Genomic DNA, 27,961 nt, shown 5'->3' with positions numbered 1-27,961 from the left:
TGGTGAGAGTTCCGATATTGATGCAAAATATTTATGTTCTGAACTAGAGGTGTTGCAAGTGATGTTACCGAATGAAGCATGTGATGCAAATAAGTCATGGACATCTTTTCAAATATTAGAGTTTGTAAAAACAATTGATATGTTTCCAAATGCGATGATTGCTTATAGAAGTTTGTTGACAATACCCGTCACTGTGCCATCAGCAGAGAGAAGCTTTTCAAAATTAAAATTATTAAAAAATTATTTACGGACCACAATGTCTCAAGAAATATTGAATGGGTTAGCACTTTTAACTATTGAAAAAGATATGTTGGAAAATATTGAGTACGACTATATCATTGATGACTTTGCCTCTAAAAGTGCAACTCGAAAACATTTTCAATGAATTATTTCACTTATTTTTTTGATATGCATGTGTTTAGCTATAACATGAGGTGATAATTTCTTTGAAAGCTGGTGATGGAAGATTAGGAGAAAAAACAATTTCTTGCTCGGATGGGAGTTCAAACATTTTTTTTATTTCAAATGGTTGTGTTAAAATCGTAATGTTATACAATTTCTTTTTTATATATGGATTTTTCTACGGTTGAATATTTTTAAACATCATTTTATTAATATTTTAATTTCTTTTTTTCTTTTAATTTATTATTATTTTATAAAAAGATTTATAGAAAAAAATAAAACTGAGGGCACAATTTATCTTTTTCGTCCAGGGCATTAAAAGAGTCAGGGCCGGCCCTGTTCATAAATGTATTTACCATGTGTTCAGATACATGTAAAAGGACGAAGTTGCCCCTCTTGAAACCCATTGAATCGGTTGCCCATCACATTTATTATCTAGAAGTGGAGGAGGGTGCAAAGTGCCAAGAAGTTTGCACTTGAAGGGTGCAAAGTGTCAATTTACAATTTAAGGGTGCGAAGTGCCAAACGAATGTAATTCAAGGGTGCAAAAGATGATAAATGAACTGATTTCTTCTCCAATATATAGAATCCAAGATCTCCTTGTCATGCACGAAATAAACACACTAGGAGAGATAAAGGGTTAGTGGGATGATAAGTTGGTGGATTAATTAAACATGTGCTTAAATAGTCATCACTAAACTTAAAATAACCGTCCACTAACTAATAATAATACAATCGATTATTATTTAAGTAAAAATATAAAATTGGTTTAGGAAAGTGAAAACAATAAATTATATTTGAATTTAATTCAAATATCCAACAATCTCCCCCTTTTTAACTTTTTAATCAAAATTAATTTTAAGCAACCCCTCTGCATTAAACACTTCAACTCTTCAAACTCTCCCTACATATCAGATCAGATACAATATGTTTAAAATAAACATAATACGACAGATAAAGAAGAATTTAGGCACATAAGGAACTAAAAACAAATGCAAGTACAGTAGTCCAACAAGTAATACATCCTACAAAAACAAGTGCAGTGAAATGCACTAAAACAAAAACTCTTACAAAAGTTCAAAATAACAAACAATAAGATATTGTACAAAAAGATAGTAGTGTTGTAAATAATATGTGTGGGGTTTCCTAACATAACCACCCAACTCCCCACTAGACCACTAACCTACCCCATGTCTTTCCATTTTGTGGTAGTGGTAGAGTAACCTCTTTTGTAACTTCTCTTTTAACTCCCGGTGGTTTTTCACCTATATAATGGAATTCTCCCTCCCCCATATTCTCCTGTTATGGATGTTATTACATTCAGATATCTAGTCAGTTTGGTTGTATTCGAGGAACTGATTATGGAGCTCATGGATGTGGTCACAGCTTATCTATATGGGGATCTAGATACGAGTATATATATAAAAGTTCCTGAAGGACTTCGATTACCCGAAGCAATTAGTTCCAGACCACGGAACACAATCTCAGTTAAGTTGAGACATTGACTTTATGGCTTGAAACAATCTGTAAGAATGTGGTATAATCGCCTAAGTGAATACTTGCTCGGAATGGGATACGTGAACAATGATATTTGTCCTTGCGTGTTTATTAAGAAAACATGTTCTGGGTTTGCTGTTGTAGCAGTTTATGTTGATGATATGAATTTGATTGGGACTCTTGAAGAAGTCCATGAAACAGCCCAACTCCTAAAACATGAGTTTGAGATGAAAGATCTTGGTAGGACTAATTTCTGTCTCGGACTTGAGATAGTACACCGTGCTGAGGGAATTTTGGTCCATCAATCGAACTACACCCAGAAGATGTTAAGACGCTTTAATGTGGATAAAGTGAAACCATCGAGCACGCCTATGGTAGTCTGGTCATTGGATAGGTCGAAGGATCCGTTCCGTCCTATGGAGGAGGACGAAGAAGTGTTAGCACCTGAAGTGTCGTACCTAAGTGCAATAGGCGCATTATTGTACTTAGCTCAATAATGTACTCGACCTGATATCGCATTTGGGGTAAATTTGCTAGCAAGGTTTAGCTCAGCACCAACACGCCGCCATTGGAATGGTGTAAAGGACGTATTTCGTTACCTTAAGGGTTCAATAGACATGGGTATGTTCTATCCCTATGCATCATTAAAGGATGCAAAGCTTGTAGGTTATGCTGGCGCTGGGTATCTGTCAGACCCACACAAAGCCCGTTCCCAAACTGGATATGTGTTTACCATTGGGAACACAGCTGTGTCTTAGAGGTCTACAAAACAGACTTTAGTTTCCACCTCATCGAATCATGCAGAGATTTTAGCACTTCACAAGGCAGTGTGTGAGTGTACTTGGCTTAGAGCCATGAATGGGCATATTCGAGATTCCTCTGGATTGGCTACCACATAAGATACTTATCATATTCGAGGATAATGCAGCGCGCATTGAGCAAATGACGGCAGGCTTCATTAAAGGTGACAACACCAAGCATATAGCTCCAAAGTTTTTCTTCAATCAGCAACAACAAGAGCTCAAACAAATAATGATCAAGCAGATCAGAAGTCAAGATAATTGCGCTGATTTATTTACTAAGTCATTACCTAAAGTCACTTTTGAAAAGCATGTTAAGGCTATTGGCCTACGTAGATTATCTGAGCTCGCTCCCTTATAGACATCAGGGGGAGTTAACTTGAGGGGGAGTACCCTGTAAGTACTCAGTATTCAGAAGATACCTAGATGCCCTGTTTTACTCTTTTTCCTTTTTGCGGGATTTATTTTCCCACGGGGTTTTTGGTTACGCGCTAAGGTTTTAACGAGGCAATATATTCTGATTGGAAAGATTGTGTGTTGTACTATCTTTCCTAACCGAAGTTGTTTTGTCCCACTGGGTTTTATTACTCGGAAGGTTTTAATGAGGCAACATGAAATGCACAATAATGGTTTTGATAGGAATCTCCAAGGGGAGTGTTGTAAATAATATGTGTGGGGTTTCCTAACATAACCACCCAACTCCCCCACTAGACCACTAACCTACCCCATGTCTTTCCATTTTGTGTTAGTGGTAGAGTAACTTATTTTGTAACTTCTCTTGTAACTCCCCGTGGTTTTTCACCTATATCATGGAATTCTCCCTCCTCCATTTTTACACCCTTATTAATCTCTCTACGGATTTTTGTCTTTGCATTCTCTCTCTATCTTTTGTTATTGTTGTCATACTTTATTTTCCACAATTATCAAACCGAACAGCAATACCATTAGATCGATTTACAACAAGTTGGATTTTAACTTTCAGCATTTCAACCACTGTTGGAACCAATTCCATCATCATCTCCCATTTTTTTATCAGAAGGGGCTAACACCAACATTTCAATCATTCCAATGACATATTGAAGTAATTAATAGCCCAAATTACAATACTCTTTAATGAATAACTATCGTAATCAAAGTGCCAAAATTAAAAATAGGAGCCAACACTCATGGTTTTAGCAAGATAGATATTAAGAATGATATAAAAACTGTGAAACATACTACTTGCAAGAAATAATACTCTGAAAATCTTGGATCGGTATATATATAATAATTTAATCTTGGATCGGTATATATATAATGATTTTTTTTTAATAAAAATAAAAACACGAGGATCATTACAAACACTAGAGATGGCAATTTAGGGCTTTATTAATTTATGAACTTTTATTTTAGGATCCTTTTATTTTATTTGCTACAACTAAATTTATTCAGTTCCATTTTATTTTTATTTTTTTTAAATCACCAATCTTATTTTCAAGTTAGAAGTTTCACATGGAACATAATTAAGGGTCAGTTTAAAAGATTCATCAATTACTCTTTACAATCTTATCCCCACCTTTAGTGTATGGAAAATATATGTGAACTTCAGTAATTGGAAATATTTCGGTTAAAATAAAAAATAAAAAAATCAATTTTTCCTTTATTTTTTTCCCAACATAAGTCATCTTGCAAATAGTGTTTGTATGACTATTTAAGTAATTGTTTAGCTTATTTAAATATTTTATTAAGTTTAACATATTTTTTAGTAGGTTATAGTGACAGGTCATTTTTTTTTTAATTAAAATCCATTATGGAGAACTATTTATGGAGTTTGAATATATTGTGCGTTTCATTGAGTGAGATGTTTACCATGATTTAATCTCCTATTTTGAGATATCTGATTTAATTAGAAAGAAATTAAATATTCAGTTGCTGATGTGGTTTGGTTAGGACTACTATATAAAATTGAGCTAATAATAACAACTAGAGGCTAGAGGACATTATAGTGAAATTAATAAAAAAAATGAACAAAAATGAACTAATTTCATATGAAAAACTACGGAAAAATAATTGTAAAAAAAATAATAATAAGGCACCTATAAGCTTTGAATCCTTACATAATAGAGGTAAAAAAAAGTCCCTAAAAAACCAACAAGAAAGTCAATAGGTGTATTCAAATGAAACACAGACATGACGGGATGTTTGTACGTTTCGTAATTGAGGGGTGTGTTTGCGACACACACCATAACTCAAAGGGTGCAAAATCAACTTTGCCCGTAAATTTATAATACACACGAAAGTGAATTAAAGTTAAAGTAGTCTGAAAGTTTACTAATTATGGGTTATAACTTATAACTGACATAATTGAGGGATAACTGGGGGAACACGCCTAGAGGAAGATAAGATCCAGTCTAATTGGATTATTTGCTTTTGTAGAATATATATCAAACTAACAACCAACCAGCAATGAATTACTGGATAAGAGTATAGTTGGTAGAATTTTGTATTTAGATATAAATAATTCAAGTATGCTCCAATATCCACCTCATTTGAGCTCACTATCTTACATTCTTACTTACGTACGGCCGGTACGTTCACTTGTGTCTAAACCAACAAATACAAATGAAACAAGGAAAATGGAATAACAGGAACCTCCAAAGCAAGGCTGGTCCTGGGAATTTGATGATGATGATGATGATGATGGCGGCGGTGGTGGTGGAGGTGGGTTAAAAAAAAAAAAAAAAAAAAAAAAAAAAAAAAAAAGAGAGAGAGAGAGAAAAGAAAACGGTTGTGGTACGCCTTAGATACTAGACTCCAGTGTTTTGATTAGTTCCTCCTTTGAATGACAAGGAAAATTTATCCAAATACTTGGTTGAACATGATATTTTGACTCCTACAGTTTAGATGTATACTATACTAGGTATGTTTTTTTAATATAAATCAAAAAAGCAATTCCATCGATTGTTTCAGACATTCATAGGATGCATTTCGGCAACAATCTCACATTACCGAGTACCATCTTATTAACTAGAAGCTCGTCTATAGCGAATAGTGATGCAGTCTCTCGCCCAAAGCAATGTAAAATTTGTTTCTTATTCTCAAATGTGAAGAAGAGATGCACAGTATTTGACAAGGCACCAATATTTACGGTTAACTAAATAAATTATGTGAATTCAACTTCCCCCGTGTGGGTGTAACGAAATGTGCATTGAGCTTTTAAGGAAAATCAGAGATATCTATAAGCTGAATGAAGCGTCGGGAAATGAAAAGAAACAGCATTGCAGTAATACCTTGTGGAAGAAAAGATGTCGCATAAATAAAATAAATGGTTCAGTCTTGTTCTAAACCCTCATCAGTAAAAGCAAGTTCACATACAACTGCAAGATGGTCACTGCCCCATTCCTGCAAGATTAACAAAAAAAAAAACACCAAAATCTAAGATAGGAGTCCAATCCATTTCCAGCTTGGAGCAGATTTTTATGAAAGGAAAAGAAAATTATATACCACATAAAAAGAAAACTATGGATATTTGAAATTAAAGATCTCAAGCAAAAACTAAGAGGGTGTTTGGCTGAGCTTATAAGATGTTAAAAGGGATTTATAAGATGTTTTAGAGCTTATAAGCTCTTCCAAAGTGTTTGGTAATTTTTTTAAAAAAGATCTTAATTTTTTATTTTTTTTAAACTGTTGGAGAGCAAATAAGATTATTTTTAAAAAAATACCTCTACCCCACCTTTTTATTTAAGATCATATAATGAGTAAAAATAGGAAATGAGCTCATTATCCAAACACTCAAAAAATTAATGGTAAAAATAAGATGTAACATCAGCTATTAAAACATCTTATCAAACGTAAGAGCTTATCAGCTATTTAAATAAAAATAAGCTTAGCCAAGCACACTCTAAGAAGGTATTTGAATAAGCTTATAATCTTTTAAAAATAAGTTGTTAGAGGGCAAATAAGATTTTTTTTTTAGAAAGTACATCTAACCCACCTTTTTATTTAAGATCTCATAATGAGTAAAATTAGCTTATAAGCTCATTATCCAAACACTTTAAAAACTAATTCTAATAATAAGACGCAACAACTTATCAACTCTTAAAACAGCTTATCAGACATAACAAGTTATCGCCTATTTAAAATAAGCTTAGCCAAAAGGGCCTTAAGCTTGTAAGTTGTTAAAAACAACTTATAAGATGTTTAAGAGTTTATAAGTTCTTTCAAAGTGTTTGGTAAAAAAAATCAAAAAGCTCTTAAAAAATTCAAATTATTAATTGCTAGACAGATTATAAGATTTTTTTTAAAAGTACATATACCCACCTAATTATTTAACATCTTAAAAACAGTTAACTTATAAGCAGCTTATTATCCAAACATTTCAAAAAATAATTCTAAGAATAAGACGTAGCAGCTGCTTATTTTAAAATAAGGTTAGCCAAACGAGCTCTAAATTATATAAAATAGGTTGGCATGATAGAGAATAACTGCTAACAACATAGTTAAGATGAGAAATCAGCTCTTATATATCACGAAAGACAGAGGCAGTGATTACGAAAAAACATGAACTGTCCACGGAAAATCAATGAAACGAATGCATAACATCTTACACACAAGTTTACCCAAAAAAAAAACATGGAAAGAAGACATCAGCAGGGATTATAATATATGTGTAATATGACCACTAAGTAACTCTTAGGATAATATCAGTAGGTGTATTATGATGTTGTCAATTTCAAGTTTTAAGGATTAGAACCGAGGTTAGGAGAGAAACAACATTTAAAAATCTTAAAAACAAAAAAAAAATGAAGTTTATATAAGATCGAAATCACAATCAGAAGGTGTTGGAATGCACCAGCATTTTAAACAGAAGAGAGCCGAAGAAGTGTTATGTTAGGGAACAAAACATTCAGTGTTTCAGGTGATATTTGCAATAAAAACTCAGCATACACATAAATGTAACCATGAAGAGAACAAACAAGAAAAACAAGAAACTTGGAAAAGAATTTAAAATAGGTATGATCGATCCACTAATACTTGACATAATTTATTCAATCTTATACCGACCAATGACTAGTTTCTCTAATCTATTTCAAACTTATATTCTTTGTCCAGGTAATGAAATAGTCGGGATTGCAGATCATTGGCCTCTATCTATAATAACATAGCAAAGCGAAAACAATGAATCTTCATTCGGTCCAACATGTTCCTAAACTTGCTTGCAAACTGTTGTTAGTGATCAAATTTTCTATAGATTATATTTAATTCGTCAATTTTTCCTTCTCATAGTGATCTTTTGCTTCGATCCAAGAGCAAACTAGGTCTCACAATTTGAGTGCAAGTATACACCTACAAATATACAGGATTCTCCAGACATAAAACATCATGCAATTATGACTGCCCTCTCATTCCGTTCTCTCCTAGTCAAGCTGTAAGGCTTAATTTGGTTTGAAGGATTTGAATGGAGGATTTCAAATCCATAGATAACAAATCTATTGGACGAATCTATTTCGCAATGGATTACAAATGATTCGCTCTCATTTTGAGTTATTTTTTGATTCATTTAAATGGACAAGTGAGGGTCCTCCCATTATGCAGTACTCAATTTGATTTAAGCACAGTTACAACAGAAAACTAAATTAGCGTACCTTACTTGGAAGACCTCCTGTCTTCTCTAACGTATGCATAGGCAACGTTTCAAGAACTTTCACAGGAACAAGGTCTAATGTATGCCTGTTGACAATGTGTTATTGAGAAATATTTTGAATGCAAAATCGATCTAAGGGAAAACACACACACACACACACAAAAAAAAAAAAACAAAAGTCTATAGGGCTGTTATTAGAAAAGGAAAATACCATATGTAATCAACAGTTCCGCTGAATAAGGAATGATAGGATGTTGCCAGAGGTTCCCCGATTTCATCCCTAACGTTTGAGCTTCCCTGAGCAAAAACAGACAGATGGAAAACATATGCTTAGATGCATATGCTGTACAAGTAGACACAGCAATCGAGCATCAAGTAAATCACTATTTGTTAAAAAATTAGGTGGGTGAATTTTCGAGTGCCACATGTCAACTCGTGATAGGATATTTAGGTGGTTGAAAATATGACGTCTCTTTTCGCTGTAGCATCGTAATGCCAACCCACTTTCGATGACTCAATTGGAGAAGAAATTTTGAAATTTAAGGAATCAAAATGATGGTAGAACAATTTGCGGGAATATCTTACAGGAACTTCAGCATAGGCACTGCAGAGATTTAAATGATGCTTAACACAACTGCGTTTCGATCCAGTAGCGAGCATTATTTCTTCATCAGTCCATCTATTCATAAAATGCCTACCAAGGTACAATCAGTTACAAATATGTTATTGTGGACAAAACATTTTGCATGTAACAAATAATTATTCCAGAAAAAAAGAGTGACAAAGTCACAGACATAAGAGAAAGGAGCTTATTGATAAACACAACATCCTTGCCATGCTAAAATATCGAAATATTTCTTGACAAGATCCAATATAATATTTTAATCCATGCTTTCAGTACTTTAAGGCTTAATAATTACAGAGACTGCCACTCACGTTAATCTATTAATGAAAAAAGACCTCTTTGTTTAAATAACATACAACAATCTAAAAATGTTCGTAACTACATTCTACATATTGCCGTGAGTTGTCCTTACGAGAACTGTTGACCCCAACCATAGAAGTTATGCGGAAATCCAATTTTGCCCTTTGCTGTGCTGGTGCAAACAATATTGAGACAAACGCTCTTGGGGTAATCTGTAATTGTAATATTTTACATCTTGTCCAAATGTTGTGTAACCATTAGTTTCTGAAAATGAATAATTTTGGATCTTTAGATGGTCTAATGTATGCCTATTAATAATGGTCATATTTATATGTTATATACTGAAAGTTAAGATTAATTGCGAAAACCATCAATGAAGTTTGGTGGGGCTGTCATTTCAATGCATCTAATGGTTTATAAGTCTTCGATCGCTAAAAACTACTAAATCCTCAACAGGAGAAAAGAGGAGAAACTTGGGGATGATGTGAAGCGTCGTAAAAAACGAGTAGCCTTTAAATGAGATACATATAATCTGAGCCAAATCTAAAATGAAATATTCCAATTTTGTAAAACACATTTCCAAGTTGTGAAACAGCTTTGGATAGACAAGCTCGGATGAAGGGATGATTTGAAACATGGAAACGTAACTCGAAGTAAAAGAGCAAGGGATGATTTGAAACCTTGACATATAATGCGGAGATCGGTATGCCGTATATGTAGATGGAATTATCTGGCCAGATATTTCTTTTCGATCATGTTCATGGATATGCAACTGACATAACCAGAAAAAAAAAATTAGTAACTAATTCAAGTTTCACATAGCTCAATGGATAAGTATAAAAAGTGCTAACATGGTAAAGATCGAGGTTTGACCTTAGATGATGCCAGAAACTGATACATTGCACTCTGGATAAACATATACGGGAAACTTCAAATATAAGTGATGAATAAGAGTTGCCACTTATATTACAACTTATTTTAAATTTCATGTTCATAAAATTACCTGGGGTAAGCTATTCAGGTCCCCAGTAACCACAGTCGGTATGCATCCCCATTCTTGCGATAATTCATAGGCCTTCTCAAGTAATACTCGCATCTACACTCACAAACACATTAAACCAGAGTTAAACTTACACGATTTCTGGAACAACATTTCATCTGAGATGTAATTAGTATTCATCTATTAATCGACTTGTCTACAATAGAGATAACAGCAACAAAGTTTGATTGGATTTTGACATCAATGATATTTGCATTTTTCACAGTTCAATCGAAGAATGCATGGAGGGACACTTTCGACGAAGCAAAGCAAGAATTCTCAAGTACTTAAATACTTAAATTATGGTTGCAAGAGGACCAACTCCAAACTATATTTGAGCTACTTATTCAACAAATTCCAGCGAAGGAATTACAGATTCTTGATTGTGAATTAGAGCTACTGATAAGTTTCGAACTTACCCTACACAAGAACTCAATAACACTTAATTAGTTCTAATCGGAAAGTGAAATTGCATAATGTCCAAATCAATATAAAGATAACTATATATGTCACTGAACAAGTCTGTTTACATGCCGGTCGAAAAATAACTGCAATCAATTTTGGATAAACAGCAACAATACCCTTTCTCTCAAAATAGTATATGTCACTTAAGAAGTGCGTCTACTAGCTATCGACGAACAGCAAGTTCTCTATTTTGCCACTTAGTATCAAAATAGAAGATTGCAGTGTCCAATGCCTCTCTTTTCATCTGTTCTTTTTAACATGTACTCAGCTTACTTGATGATCTCCTATAGGATGATGGAGTGTAAAGCATAGCCCAAAATACACGTACCAAATGTTTAATTGTGTTATTATGGCAAAAGAACAATATCAAGCTACCACTGTTGGGAGCAATAAACAACAATTCTTGGAGAGTTTCACAGGAGAAAAACACATATCAACATTTTTTTCAAGAGAGTCAGAAACCCTACATTAAGCCACGAGTATTTATTTACGTATTATGGAACCAACATATCAAGTCTATAACACTATTTAGTTTATGATATCAGCAGCTACCAGATAACATATATGCACCAATATACAAAAGTGAAAGACAACTTCAATTAGTTACCTGACCAAGTTTGATATCTCCACGTTTAGGGTTGTATAGGACATGTGTGTTTCCAACCAATAAACTTCGAGAGGTAGTAGCTCTGAAAAAATCACGGATGCACAAATTATGATGGGATGAATAACTATTGAGTGGAAGAAAGTCAATCAAAAAACCATTGGATGAGGCAAGCAGGTGGAAATAAGTAATACCTTGAAGACCGTCGTTCAGTAGCTTCAGCACTGGGCGGGTCTTGATTCATCTAAATAGTCGAGGCATGAATTTAAATTATTCAGTAATGACCCAAAAAGGGTACCAATGATGGCCTATAATTTTCCGAAAAATTAACCGACTTGTTTGGTTAAGTATTAAGTTATGGAAATGGTATAATTTAACGTTATTAATAATTTGTAATATGTTCAAATTTTTTTACCTTTTTTTTTATTAATTCTAATTTTTTATTCATTTATCAAAAAAAGAAGAAAAAGAAAATAATAAAGACTAAATTTTTGGATTCAAAATGTCAGGCCCTACTGTTGTTTTACTAGTCTGTTCTCAATAACTAATCCTCACAACAACAACCAAGTCCTATAGGTATCAACTATCAAGTCAAAGAGATGAAAATATTTCTTCTATATTGCATTTTTCTGCACGTTGACTTTTGCCTTATGGACCAACACAGTTAAGATACTTGTTGAGGAGTATCGCCTAAGATGCTAACTCAACCAGGATGAAACATGAGAAAATATGTTATCACAAAGATCTGAATTACCTTCAAAACACAAAATTGAGCAACGTTGTTACGAAGTCCAAACCTCTGAAACTCTATGTTTTCTTCATGCAACAGAGTAAATCTGCAGTACAGTATACTCATCTCAGATAGGCGAAGAAACCACTAATACGAAATATGAGTTATCTGGTTAGTGGTTATTGTGTCAAGCATAATCCAGACATTGAAAAGATAAATTCTGTTCTAGAGTTCAGAAAAAAACGCAAAACGAACATCTGAAACTAAATAAAACATAAGTCGAAGTACGAACAAACACTGAGGCCACCTTTCAGAATTTTAGTAACTATATTATCTGAAAGCTACTCTGCCAACGTTTTATGTGATAGACAAATTTATCTAACATCGCCACAATATTTGTTCAGATGATCGAAAGGATGAGTGACTGAATAACGGAACAGGGTAAATAGGTATACAGTATTACGAAAAAAAGGAATATCTTACAGCTCAGGTTTCCAAAATATAGCACAGCCATCACATGTTTCACCACCACGAGCCTTGGGAACCCAATACACTAACTGGAGTCAAATTTCCGATTTATAGTTCCAAAAGTAGCAAAAAGCAAATAAGTTTGCACAAACCTTGTACACACCTCTGAAGCCATCTTTTCCAAGAATCTCATTCAAATCATCAAAATGATCGACTTCCTACAGTCACAAGAGATCGAAAAAGCATAAAAGTTAACTATGACAATGTTTCTTCTTTATAATAATACCTCCTAAGAAAGACAAGGAAAAAAAAAAAAAAGGAATATACTTTTAAATGTTGCTTAACAATATCTAGAGCAGTACATATGAGAAAAGCAGAACTAAATGCGTAAAAATCATAATGGTGTCTTCTCGCATGGAAATCGGAACTTAAGAAATAACTATTTCATGGAGATGTGATTGGTTCAAAAAACATGGAAACAATGACGAAGAATTACGTGGTTTATGAATGGCAATGTCGAAAACAAATGTTGCAAAGCTTGCCTGAAAACACAAGATGCTAGGTTGATAACCCTTGACTTCTTTACAAAGTATCTTCTTCCGATAATCCCAATCCAAATACTTTGGTGGCACATCTCTATATAACTCTGGATGCTTGGTTGAATTTTGAACGCCAAGTATGTTATATGATACAATAACAACCCTATCTACATGAAAGAGGATTTAAGACAAAATTATTAAGTAAACAAAAAATGAAAATGAGAATTAGGGCAAATACCTTTGTAATTGGAGAGATGGTGTTGAGAATAAGTCCACTTGCGTTGGCTGCGTGACTTCGTACGGATCCTGTCTTGCCTTTGGAATGTGCGGGTTGAATCAGGTTTTATGGACTGGATTCGGATACAGGTTTCGGTTTCTGAAGATAGCAGCAGCTTTTGCTTTTTCGTGCTGCGTTGCTTGTCGTGGCGGTGTGGACGTTTACCTAATGAATTGGGGGGAGCAGGAGTAGAATTAGGGCTGTCGCCGCTGTGTCCCATGATCGCGACCTTCGATTTTGGCGGCTTAAACTATGATGTCCGTGCAAATTCAAGTGCAGGGTTATTTCTGTGACCAATATTTTGCTCAATACCACCAAATCTTCTAGTGGCGGATCCTGGACGAAAATTCAGGGTATGCGCCCCGTAAAAAATTTTGAACCGGGGGTAGACTAAATAATAATAATATAGATATAAAATAATGGAGTCGAACTCATGACCTCATCTAACAACTTGGAGATCTTTGCCACTAAGGCAAATTTATCTTCGCTATTTGGGGTGGTCCATGGTTACTTACCCATCCCCTAGATCCGCCCCTGCCCTTTTCTATATCACTTTTTTTTTTCTTTCTATGTTATCGTTTACACTAAAAGGCTAGATATTTGCATCACGTCAATCTTATATCACCCAACACTTGCATCACGACCCAATACTTGCATCACGCCGATCTCCCTGTCTCGACGACTTGTGTTCTTCATCGTACACACTGTTACATCGTCGGTTGTATCCGCGTGATAAGAGCCGATCCGTTGGTGCCATCAAGACACATTGTTCAACGTCAAAACAGAGGTATTTGAAATTACGTTATGAATCTGTTAGTGCGTGTTTGTGTTTTTTTTTTTTTTAATTAAATGATGTTGGAGAACCATTGATGTATTTTATGATTGTGTTGAGGTTTTTCCCCCTCACACAATTGTTATAATTGTTAATGTATTCAAAATATTGTTGACCAATAACTGAAAAGCATGTAACTTTTCGAAGATTTATAGTAGCAAAAATTGGTTAGAATTGATAAGCTAGTGATCCATTATTTTTTTCTCATTTTAAGAGAAATCCTAACATTTCCTATTTTCTCTTTATATGGTGTATTCCACACCCAAAGCCTATATATTATACTTGCATCACGTCACTCTTCCTATCTCAGCGATTTGTGTCATTCGTCGTTGGAGCGGCTGTTCAGTTCCGGCTTTTTTCTATTATAGGCCCGTGACATCTCAACAATCACGGGGGGAAACTACCGCGACTGTCGTTCTCTAATCTCCAGTGGCATAGTTTCAATCGCCTCTTCGTCATCCGTTTGATAAGAGTCTATCCATTGGTGGCATCAAGACACGTTGTTCAACATCAAAACACAGGTATTTGAAATTACCCTTTAAATATTTTAGTGCGCGTGTGTGTTTGAAAATTAAATGATGTTGGAGAACCATTGATGTATTTTATGATTGTGTGTTTTCCCCTCACACAATTGTTATAATTGTTAATGTATTCAAAATATTGTTGAGCATGCAATAATTGAAAAGCATGTAACTATTCGAAGATTTGTAGTAGTAAAATTGGTGAGAATTGATAAGCTTGTCAGAAATTGAGGCTAATTTTTACTTTATGTTTTATTTGTGGATTTAATAGGACGAGTTACGTAATTATGTGGTCATTGGGTTTGAGATATTACTTGTTTCTACGCTAGAAAAAACTCATAAACTTATTTGTGAAGATTGTCCGGGTAATCACGCAGAGTATATAAAGAACATTGGATTGTTAGGGCATCTCCTGTCGAGAGGGGGCGGCTCCCCCGGGGCTACCCCGACCCCGACCCTCCCCCCTCCGTACTTTTTCTCCAACCGAACGAGCCTCCCTTTACATTTTTTTCATACCCACTCTCATTTATTATTATTATTATTATTATTATTATTATTATTATTATTATTATTATTATTATTATTATTATTATTATTATTATTATTATTATTATTATTATTATTATTATTATTTATATTATTATTATTATTATTATTATTATTATTATTATTATTATTATTATTATTATTATTATTATTATTATTATTATTATTATCATTATTACTTTTGGAAATAAAATTGCTTTTTTAAATAAAAAATATCAGATTAGATAAATTAGAAAACAAGAGAAAACTAAAATAAAAGAAACTAACAACTAAGAAAAAAATAAACTAAAAATAAATAAATAAAATCAAAGAAACAAAAAGAGAGAGAAAAAAATAAAGAAAAGACTTCTAGTGAGTCACGTGATAGGAAAAGAAAAACAAGGGGAAAAAAAAAAAGAAACGAAAAGAGGAGATTGAGGAATACGATGGAGGCAGCGCGTGAGAGCCCAGAGCTGAAGCCTAGGCTCATATGACCCAGCCAGCCAGCCACCCCAGCCCCCCAGCCCAGCCCCACCCCCCTCCATTGCAGGCATGACCCCAACCCCACCCCCACCCCTCCCCATCTCGATAGGAGATGCTCTTATGGATGATGGACTTTACTTTTGTTAGTTTTGTAGGACTCCTTACTCGTATTCATCTTCGCAAGGTAGACTATTGTTTACATAAATTAAGTTTGGATTAATTCATGTTATTGCTTCTACTAAATTGCGGTTTCAAAAATAATTTGTATGACAAAATCTCCCTCGTAGTGGATTATGTGAATTTTGTAGTGGATTTCGATAAGTTTTGTAGTGGTTTTTGATATGGTAGTAGATTTCGATAAGGTTTTTAAATAATTTTGATTGAAAATAAAAAATTTTGAATAAATTGGACAGATACGTTTTTGCTTGTTTGTTCTTTGTTTCGGCTTCTTGAGCAGGTTGAGTGATGGCGGTGAGTGTGGCTAGATGGAAGATGTTGGATTAATTATGCTATTGTAACCGGTGGCGGCGGCATTTGTTTGGCGCCCTCTTTGATACCATGTTTTAAAATGAATAGAAATAGCACTTTTGTAACTTTTGTTATAATTTTTTTACTCGTTTATGTTTTCTGTTAAAGAACGTTTTATTGTTTGAAATTAATTTGCTTATTCGCATTTGTTAAAGTTGGCTACAAAAGTTTTACAGTGAAGTAATAATCTGGTAGTGGGATTACATTACTTTTGGTGGAGTAGGAGCCTGTTTGACTATGATTATAAGCTCCTAATAATATCTTATAAGATGTTTAAGAGCTTATAAGCTGTTAAAAAATGTTTGATAAAAAAATTAGAAAAGATCTTATTTTTTCAAAAAAAGAAGTTGTTAGGGAGCTTATAAAATGTTTTTAAAACAGTAAATCTACCCTATCTTTTTTCTTTAATATCTTATTTGCTTCTTTACTAAAACACTCAAAATACAAAATTACCCTCAAATACTTCATTATATTACATGAATACTAATAACATTTATATTTTATCAAAACCAATATTTTGAAAACCGGACCGGACCGGCCGGTCCAACCGCGAACCACCCTCCCTTCCAGTCCGGTTGGTTACCAAAACTCGGAAAACCCAAAAACCCGGGTCAAAGGGCAAAAATCGAGTCCGGCCGCTAAGAATCGGTAAAACCGGAACCCGGAGAAGAACCCGGTTTTAGCTCAATAATAAAGAATCTCGTCGGAATCTGATGGTGGTTGGTCGGATATTGGCGATGGCGGCTGGATCTATGTCGTGGGTGGCTGGATCTGAGATGTGGGTGACCGGATCTGAGTCACGGTGAGTTGTGATTGGCCGGATCTATGGCTGAAGAAAAATGACAAAAGAATGGAAAAATGTTATTTCGAGATGAAGAGAGAAAAAAAAAAAAGAACTTGAGAAAACATGGAAAATGGTGGTTGATGAAGAAGAACTAAATGACGGATGGAAGGGGACGGGAGGATGTAGTGAGGAAGGAGAGAAAAAAAAAATAAAAAAAATTGGTAGATAAATATATTTTAAAAAAGGGGAAACTACAGATAAATCTCTAATCCAAAACTCAAAACACAGATCAGTCCCTAGATAGTTTTCTTAAGCAATTCAGTCCCTATTCACGCGCCTAACATGCAGATCAGTCCCTAATAAAATGTGCAAATACTAAAATACCCTTTACTCTATACTAATTTTACATAACTTCTTTTCAACTTCCAACGCGCCGTTTGTGTTATACGCTCTTTGCCCGTTACATTTCAAAAATCAAACAACAAAAAAGAAGCTAAAAAGGCGCAGAAAATAACCATCGTTCAGTTTATACCCATTTTCAGACCAAGAAGAAACAGAGAAGAAACGAAGAACAAAGAAACGAAGAACAAAGAAACAACAAAGAACGAAGAAATTACGAAGCACTAAGAATCAACAAAACGCAGAAAAATAATAAAGCGAAAGGAAAAATAAAAATAAACAAACCCATTTATAGACAATGGTGAAGCAGGGTAAACAACAAGGTTTGATTTTTTATTTTTTTTTCATTTTCTTGGAAACAGACCCATTTGGGTGTTGCTTGAGCTTGCAAAAGGTTTATTTGTTATAGAATTGCATGATTTTGAACATATCCACTCATGGGTATTATGCCTCGACTTTATTCGGTGTTTCCCCTAATCATTAAACTGGTTCCAATATCTGTTGTTCTGTTGTTTGGGTTTGCAAAGATCATTTATTTGTTGTCGAATTTCATGATTTTGTAACAGTTTTCTCATGGGTATTGCTAGTGCATTCGAATGGCATTGCTAGTGACTTTGGATGGTATTGACACATGGTACTGGAAATATAGTGTTTGATGGTTCTGTAGTATGTGTCATATGCCACAATAGTATTACTAGTGCCTTTGAATGGTATTGCTAGTGACTTTGGATGGTATTGACATATGGTACTAGAAGTATAATGTTTGATGGTCCTGTAGTATAAGTCATATGCCACAATAGTATTGCTAGTGCCGTTGAGTGGTATTGCTAGTGCATTCGAATAGTATAATGTTTGATTGTAATGTAGTATGTGTCATATGCAACAATGGTATTGCTAGTGCATTTGGATGGTATTGAACAAAATTACTGGAAGTACTAGTAGTGGAACTTTATAGTACGTTGTATTTGTTATAATTGTAGTTTTATGTGTATGTAATTGCAGAAATTGATGTAAAAGAAGATTGCAGCAAGCTATCAATAGGCTGCAGGTGCTCACCGATCGCTTTTCAAACAGATGAATGTGTTTTTGTGCCATAAACAATCTGTCCTTTTGTTGTAGAGCTAATAATACTATTGATTAGCTCTACTCGTACTTTTCCATTGTATACATTGTACTATATGTTTCGATGAAATGTACTTACCTTTTGAACACATGGTACTTTATTTTGCGATTAATTAGTTTGTATAAAGAATATAAGCGTACCATAAAAATGAGCAACAAATACTTTCTAGTCTATTCGAAGATACCTTGTCAACACTAGACTTGTACTTACTTGATGAACAAAGCGTACTTCACATGTGTATTCACGAAAAACTTACCATAATCGATGTTGATCGACTCCCACATTGTTCCTATTCATTCTTAATAGTGTTTTAACTGAAGAGTTGTGTCTTAAAATGCGATCATATGGATGCATTGGCCCGACGATAATATATAAAGTGTAACAATACTATATGAATGGCAAACATATACTTTATCAGTGAACAAAACGTACTATAGTCACGAATCACTTGTACTTCACATGTGTATTCATTGTACTTACTTGATGAACAAAGCGTACCATATTTTTTGATGAATTGAATTGTACCAATTTCATTGACGCTTTAATGATCAATAAGTACGGGAGATGCATAAATTATGTTTTAGATGATTATTTTAAGGTAGGTGAGCATTATTGTTGCGTTTGGAATACAAGATCCCATAAATATGTTGAATTTCATACATGATACTCATATACTATACAATATATTCATACAAGTCTATAATGCTCAAGTGTAAAACTAATATTTTCCTCAATTTTTACCATAATCGATATTGATCAACTCCCACATTGTCTCCATTCATTCTTAATAGTCTTAAACTGAAGAGTTGTGTCTTAGAATGCGATCATATGGATGCATTGGCCCGAAAATAATATATAGAGTGTAAAAATACTATATGAATGGCAAACATATACTTTATCAGTGAACAAAGCGTACTATAGTCACGAATCACTTGTACTTCACATGTGTATTCATTGTACTTACTTGATGAACAAAGCATACCATATTTTTTGATGAATTGAATTGTACCAATTTCATTGACGCTCTAATGATCAATAAGTACGGGAGATGCATAAATTATGTTTTAGATGATTATTTTAAGGTAGGTGACCATTATTGTTGCGTTTGGAATACAAGATCCCATAAATATGTTGAATTTCATACATGATACTCATATACTATACAATATATTCATACAAGCCTACAATGCTCAAGTGTAAAACTAATATTTTCCTCAATTGTTACCATAATCAATATTGATCAACTCCCACATTGTCTCCATTCATTCTTAATAGTCTTAAACTGAAGAGTTGTGTCTTCAAATGCGATCTTATGGATGCATTGGCCCGACAATAATATATAGAGTGTAACAATACTATATGAATGGCAAACATATACTTTATCAGTGAACAAAGCGTACTATAGTCACGAATCACTTGTACTTCACATGTGTATTCATTGTACTTACTTGATGAACAAAGCGTACTATATTCACGAATAACCCAAACTTTACCAGCTTATACATTGTACTTATTTGGTGAATAAAGCGTACTATATTCACGAATAACCCAAACTTTACCAGCTTATACATTGTACTTATTTGGTGAATAAAGCGTACTATATTCACGAATAACCTGAACTTTACCAGCTTATACATTGTACTTATTTGGTGAACAAAGCGTACTATATTCACGAATAACCCGAACTTTACCAGCTTATACATTGTACTTATTTGGTGAACAAAGCGTACTATATTCACGAATAACCCTAACTTTACCTGCTTATACAATATTGTACTCTTATGTTCACTAATTAAACAACAATACATAGGTTTTACATAGCATGTAGACTGCAAATATTACTAGATTCAACACTATCAAACTATGAACTACTCCACCTTCAGAATTGCAATTCTTCACTTCACTTTCTCGATGGACTTGGTTCATCGACGCACTTGTAGCTTCATTTTCTTCACGATTTGAGTTGGAAAAAGTTTTCCCAACTTCAAATGGTTCACACCAATGGGAGTAGCCATGGTGTGGGCAACAGTAAAATAACCTTCCGGGATTCGAAATAGTTTCTGAAACAATGAAGAAACAAATGAGCCTATGTGTCATTTATGCTCATATTATGACTTGACTACTTCTAACAATAAGCAACGGCTATATTAGTTTGTAACGGTCATAAATTGAGTAAGTCATACCATCCTATCTCATAGATAATACCATGGGTAAATAAAATCAGTACCTTTATACCGACAATGATAAACCATCAACCAACATAAGACATACCATCATATCCCGTAGATAATACCATGCGTAAATCAAATCAGTACCTTTATACTGAAAATGATAAACCATCAAGCAACAACAAGCATACCATCATATCGCATATCTAATACCATGTGTAAATAAAAATAGTACCATTAGACTGAAAATGATAAACCATCAACCAACAATAGACATACCATCCTATCTCATATCCAATACCATGTGTAAATAAAAATAGTACCATAAGACTGAAAATGATAAACCATCAATGAACAGAGTACATAATACATAGTACAAACTATAAATAGCAAAAGCATAGTGCAAATTGAAACATAGTACAAAGTTTAAATCAACATAGTACAAATCACATAATAATAAAGTACAAACAGCCAGTTTTCATTCACTTCAATCACTTGAATAACATAATGGGCAATCATGTGTGCTCTCCTCCATCTTGTCCTCCCTGATGAAAAAAATAAAATTTACATTAGAAACAAAACTAGTTAGTTTAAATAACACAAATGCAGACAATATTTACATTAAAAAAAAATTGCTAGTCAGATTGGTTGTGTGCAAGTACGACGATTGTGTCCAGGCTTCCCACACCGAGTACACTTCAGTTTACGAGTTTGCACTTGTGAAGGAATTCTTTTTGTCTTTCTATGTCCCGGTCGAGTTCTCAATCAGCTGCATTAACAAAGACATCGGGTGGAGCATTACACGCATCGTACAAGTCAAAGTCCTCATCAAACGAGGGAATTGGGTTAATCGTGAATTGATATACTTGTTTGTACGTATCCGAATAATGGTTACGTACTGTCTTCCCCATTATATTATACTATGTTTTCCCACCAACAGTACCAAATTTACCTATCACCCATACTATTCAGATGAAGGTTACGTACTATCTTCCCCATTATATGATACTATGTTTTCCCACCAACAATACCAAATTTACCTATCACGCATACTATACGAACAACGATTACGTACTGTAAGTACCATACGTCCATACCATATTTATATTAGCATGATACTATTACGTGCCATATTTTATACTATGTATCACAATAATTAACAACCATAAAGAAATGCATTTCAGCAGTACAGAAAAAGATGGAGACCTACCAGCCATCGGTGCGAACCCTCTTTCCACGCGAATTAGCTTCATCTTTGCGGATCACGACAATGTCGGCCACACTCATCTTCATTATCAGATGCAATGCAACCATATTCTTCACATCTTCATCACTGCCCAATGTCACATACAATCTTTCCCGATGAGCCAACTATTGGAGGATCAGTGCATCTGGATGGATATGATTCCATTTGTTGATAATAGCACCATATATCTCCATTAAGGTCGAATTACTTTTGATGGAAATAATGTGAAGTTGATCTTTGTATCGACAACTTCCAAGAATCACAGTGGGTACATCATTAGATACATCATTTGTAGCCATTGTGGGGTGGGTGGGTTTTACAGTGATTTTTCGGTCGGAAAAAGAGGAAACCAGAGGAGAGAAAGAGAGAAGAAATAGAGAAGAAAGAGAGCAGATAGAAATGAAGAAAGAGAAGAAAGAAAGAGAAGATGAAGAGAGAGAAAATGAAGAGAGAGAAAAGGAGGAGAGAGAAAAGGGTGAGAGTGAAAAAGAAGAGAGAGAATATAATTAAATATATAAAATTCACATTAGGGACTGATCTGCATGTCAGACGCGTGAGTAGGGACTGAATTGCTTGGGGAAACTACCTAGGGACAGATCTGTGTTTTGAGTTTTGGATTAGGGATTTATCTTTAGTTTCCCCTTTAAAAAAAACTGTACGGTGAATTACGGTAAAGTGAAAAAAAATTTGAAAAAAAAAACACAATAGAATAATTTAAAAGTATTAAAATTAATAAAAATTTAAAAAAATCAAAAACCCGGTTGAACCTCAGTCGAACCGGTCTAACCGTGATCGAGTCGTCCGTCCGGTTCGATGTCCGGTCCGATTTACAAAACATTGATGAAAACTACGTATTCTTGTAATCAAGATTAATAATTAGTTAAAATATAATTATCATAATAATTGTTAAAAAAATTATTCTCTATTTATATTTTATATGTATTTAAAAATACCGGAATATTCTTATTATCTCAATAATAAATTATATTTATTTTATCCATCAAAAAAATATTATATTCTTTTACAACATTTATTTTATATTAATATATTAATGGGAAAAAAAAATCACAAACCTATTTCATTAAAATATTTTACTACACTACATTTTATTTTAAAAGATAGTCAAATATCATATCAACATACATAAAATCATTTAGTTTATTTAATATATAATTTCATAGTATTATTTTTATTTGAAAAATTAATTTGTAAATATTATAATAATATTTTAGGAACAAAAGTATCTGAGTCAAATAAGTTTAACAGTTATAATGGAGTCATGTACTTTTTTTATCATTATAGCGATAAATAGATCTTTTATTTTCAAACGCCTGAACAACTTATAAAACATAAAAGTAACTTATAAGTTACATATCCAAACACCTTAAAAAAATTAAATAAGATCTAACAACTTATAAGCTCCTACATCTAATAAGATGTTTTAGGAGCTGATAAGCTGTTAGATCGTATTTTAAAAATTATTCTTTAAGGTGTTTGGATATGTAGCTTATAAGTTACTTAATTAGTTTTTATAAGTTGTTCAAGTGTTTGGAAATAAAATGTCTTTTTATCGCTATAATGACAAAAAAATACATGACGCCACTATAATTGTTAAACTTATTTGAATCAAACATTTTTGTTCCTAAAATATTATTATAATATATACAAATTAATTTTTCAAACAAAAATAATAATATAAATTAATATATTAATATAAAATAAAGGTTGTAAAAGAAATGTAATTTTGTTTTTGATAGATAAAAGAAATATAATTTACTATAGACATAGTCAGAATATTCTGGTTTTATAGACATATAAAATGTAAATAGAGAACAATTTTTTTCACAATTGTTATGATAATTATATTTTAACTAATAATTAATCTTGATTACAAGAATATGTTGTTTTGATAAAATATAAATGTTATTAGTACTCATGTAATATAACAAAGTATTTGAGGGTAGTTTTGTATTTTGAGTGTTTTAGTAAATAATCAAATAAGATCTTAAAGAAAAAAAGTGGGTTGGATGTAGTTTTTCTTATAAGTTCCCTAACAGCTTATTTTTGGAAATAATAAGATTTCTTCTATTTTTTTTACCAAGCACTTTTAAACAGCTTATAAGCTCTTAAACATCTTATATGATGTTTTTAGGAGCTTATAAAATTAGTCAAACAGGTTCTTATCAGCTCTTAAAATATCTTATCAGATATAGAAGCTTATAAGATGTTTTAATTTTTAAATAAGGTTAGCCAAACGTGCTCTAAGTTAATTTCATAGTGATTTGAAAAAAATGTAGTGAATTTATATGATTGTGTAGTTGATTTCAATTTCGGCAAACATGCTGGAAAGAAAAACCGATTTAAAAAAAAGACTGAAATAAAAATAATAAAAAATAAATAAAAAGAAAACCATTTTTTTTATAAATCAAAATAAAAAAAATGAAAAAAACTATTTAGTAATTTTATTCTATCTTTAAAAATAATTCAAAATATTTAATAATAATTCACTTACATGCACAATGCTATATTTAATAATAACTAGATTTTTGGCCCGTGCGATGCACGGGATTGAAATAAAATTAATACAAAGTAAAGTTCAATTTAAACGACAAAATTGAAGTTTCAATTCATTTTCATATTTTTCTATATATTAGTAATTCACCCTTGCGATCACGGGATCAATTTAAATAAAAAAAATATTTTGGATAAAATTAAACGAACGAAAATTTTGAAAAGTTGATATACATGTAAATAATACCAAAAAAAATGTTTTATTGAATCAAAATATATATTTGTTTGTGATTTACCTTCATATTCGTTGAAAATCTTTTGTGTACACAACATTGCTCGTAATTTCCGTTATATTGCCCGATTTTGAATTGATAAATATATTTATCACAAATCTACTTTTAACTCTAGACATTGCGGCGTACAATTGCCTATGTCACCCTAATATTAACAATAATATTACACTAACAACATCTACTACTAGAACTAACATTGATAATACTAATACCAATACTAATATTAATACTAAAACTAACACTAATAATACTAATATTAATGGGGCAATTTTTTTTTTACCATACTTTAACTTTTTTTTATTATTGAAATAGGACACTTTTTGGGGAAATTTCGTTTCTACAACAACACACATTTGAGAAATGCGCGTCATAAGGAGATGACACATGGCAGCGTGCTATTCGCTTTGAAGAAAGGATTTTGGTAACTGTGTGTTACAAGAATTTGACACGTGGCAGCTGGCAATTATTTTTTTAAAAACAATTTCCTAACTGCGTGTCATAAGAAATCGACACGTGTCCTCAGCCCAGTTTGTAGGGGAATACGATGCTACACCTGGTGATTTTCACCGGGTGACTCTTTTCTTGACATGTGTCCTTTTTTATTTATTTTATAACTATATTTCTAAAAACCCATTGGGCCATAACTGAACCCGTAGTGGGAATCTTATTAATTAGGGTGTCTGGTTATATTCACCAGATGTAGCATAGAATTTCCCCAGTTTGTATATGCAGTTTTTTAGTTTCTTTATTTAATTTATTTTATATTAAAAAAATAATAAAGAGATCATATAATTAATTAAACAAATATTTTAAAAATATTATTTTGTATATTCAATTTTTTAAATAACTAAAAATTACAAAAAAAAATAATTAATAAAAAGTTTTTTTTTAAATTAAACTTGTTTTTATTTGAATAACTAAAAACAATAATAAAATATTTAATTAGTTAAACAACATTATAAATAAACACAAGAAAATAAAATTTTATGTTTCAACAATATTTTTGGTCAAATATGCGGCATATGGCTTCCGATGCCACATCCTCGAGGCCTTCTAATTATGTGCCCTCTACCAAGATGTCCACTCTCATCTGCAACGATAATACTTGATGGATCTGTGGCCTGAAATATGTCGGTATCAAATGGAATAGGTGTCAGTTGACGATCTACAAATGGTGATGATAAAGAGCCCAAGTGAAGTTGTAAAATCGGGTCTTCAGAACCCATATTCGGCTCATAATACGAGGGGGTGTATTGAGTTTCCATCATATGATCGTTTGTAGGATGTTCATCACTATCGAATATATGATTATATCATGCAGAAAGACACATAGGCGTCGTAGAAGTTCCTACCTCCCGTCGTGCATCCCCGTAAATCTAGGCATTTGAGACTCGGGTATCTGCGTATGTGATTGAGGCATTTGTGACTAAGGCATCTGACTCTGGTATTGAGGCCTTTGAGACTGAGGCATATGTGCAGGGCCATGTTGATTTTCGAGTGCGGAAAGAGCCATTCTGAGCGTAGGAAGATACGAACGAAAGCCATCCTCATGTATGGCTCCATCATCGATAGAAATAATCAATGATCGAAGCTGCTGACTCTGAGATAAACCAAAATATTATAAGTTGTATAAAATATATTATTTCGACATAAAAATAAAAATAAAAATGCATACCACTGTATCCATAGAAATATGTCCTCCAACCTGAAAACCTGTACTCTCAACTTTGGTAATCGGTGATATGAACCGACGAGTGTGCAAGTCATACCACTCAAAATAACCATCCTCTGTAGTAGGTCCATCATTGGCAGATGGATAACGAACACTATAGTTCAATCTTTACTCTCATGCAAGAATATAAGAAGCATGTGTTGATCTCCAGTCTCGGTTGGTGGTACCTCTACGTTGTCTAGAGACATGCCTCTGAAAGTCAACTTCGCGATTTTCAGGATCTGCAGGTATGGGTTGTATCATCCCAAACTGTCGCACCACCCTCTTTGGTCGATGCATCTCTACAACTGCGTAGCATATTAAAGGGACTCTCGCTGTCCAGATACTCTCGCAACACATCATAGGATCCTGCCCTAAAAATCCAAACCCGGGGTCATTAACAGAATACGACATCCATATAAACTGTCCTGGGAGCATCTGGTCCAACATCATCCTGAAAAGACGAACAGAGTGTGCACCAGACTCGATGAAGCTAGCATGGTTGATCCACCTACAACGTATTATGAGCATTATATATTTATATATATGTCCATACTTATTATAAAAGTGTGAGCCATAGGGTGTAAATTAGTTCATAATGAACATTATTTGCTCCTTTAAACATGATATATTTGTTCTAGTTTTCTATTAATTAATTGTTATATAATCTGTAACAATTCAATCGATATATGATATAATATTATATGCTAATTGAAAATCACATACTGCAAGTTTAAATGATTTATAAATAAAAAAATAAGCTTTAATTTAGCATTAAATAATTATTCTAATTATATCCTTTTATTTATTTTGGTTTTTGAACATTTCTTATTTAGTTATTCTAATCATTTGAAATTTTTCCCCCTTTAGAACACATCATTTAATTTTTTCTCATGTAGAACACACTTTAATTTAGTCATGCAAAATTTTATTCAGCATACATTACTATATTATCTACCAATTTAGTGTGGAATTACGTAGGTTACATAAAAATATTAAAATAAAAATATAATTAAATATATTATGTTTAAATAAATAAAAAACATATTTTATTATGTACTTATTTGATACTACGGTGTTTCCATTTAATTAACATAATAATTGAAAGGAAAAAAATCATGGCACTTTTAATAACATAATCAAGGTATTTAACAGAACAACAATTCAATTGTACACATGTCATGTAACTTGAATTTTAATATTTGAATATAATAACACTTGAAACTATTACCGTGCACCGTATGGAGGTACGGGAAACTGATAATCGCTTATCTCAAGAGTAGTGCCCCATTTTCCAGGAATTTGTCTGGGTCTCGATGGAGGAATCCGCATCCATGCCCACTTCTAAAAAGCAACACAATAGTAGAGACTTAGACTATTAATTGCATAGATAATTTTTAATGACATGTATTATAAAAACAATTCAAAATTACCTGTAATAGTTGAATTAACCCACTAATTTCTTTTG

General features: G+C 32.9%; 1 protein-coding gene across 1 annotated transcript; it reads right to left on the bottom strand.

Moving 5' to 3' along the window:
• Nucleotides 1-5,803: 5,803 nt before the first annotated feature.
• Nucleotides 5,804-13,690, bottom strand: LOC105962791 (DNAse I-like superfamily protein). Its single transcript, XM_012987124.2, has 14 exons — nucleotides 13,331-13,690; nucleotides 13,096-13,259; nucleotides 12,706-12,771; nucleotides 12,569-12,621; nucleotides 12,110-12,191; nucleotides 11,550-11,599; nucleotides 11,359-11,440; nucleotides 10,251-10,343; nucleotides 10,121-10,153; nucleotides 9,928-10,019; nucleotides 8,908-9,016; nucleotides 8,534-8,619; nucleotides 8,324-8,408; nucleotides 5,804-6,080 (listed from the first exon to the last, which is right to left on the bottom strand). Exons 1-14 carry the CDS (start codon nucleotides 13,587-13,589, stop codon nucleotides 6,009-6,011), a joined length of 1,326 nt encoding a protein of 441 aa, XP_012842578.2. The 5' UTR covers nucleotides 13,590-13,690; the 3' UTR covers nucleotides 5,804-6,008.
• Nucleotides 13,691-27,961: the final 14,271 nt, after the last annotated feature.

This window comes from Erythranthe guttata, chromosome 9, assembly GCF_056151865.1.
Source record: "Erythranthe guttata isolate IM_541 chromosome 9, IM_541, whole genome shotgun sequence".
Classification (NCBI taxonomy): Eukaryota; Viridiplantae; Streptophyta; class Magnoliopsida; order Lamiales; family Phrymaceae; genus Erythranthe; species Erythranthe guttata.
Note: the sequence above shows the minus strand (reverse complement) of the source record. Positions and strands in the feature narration are given on the sequence as shown.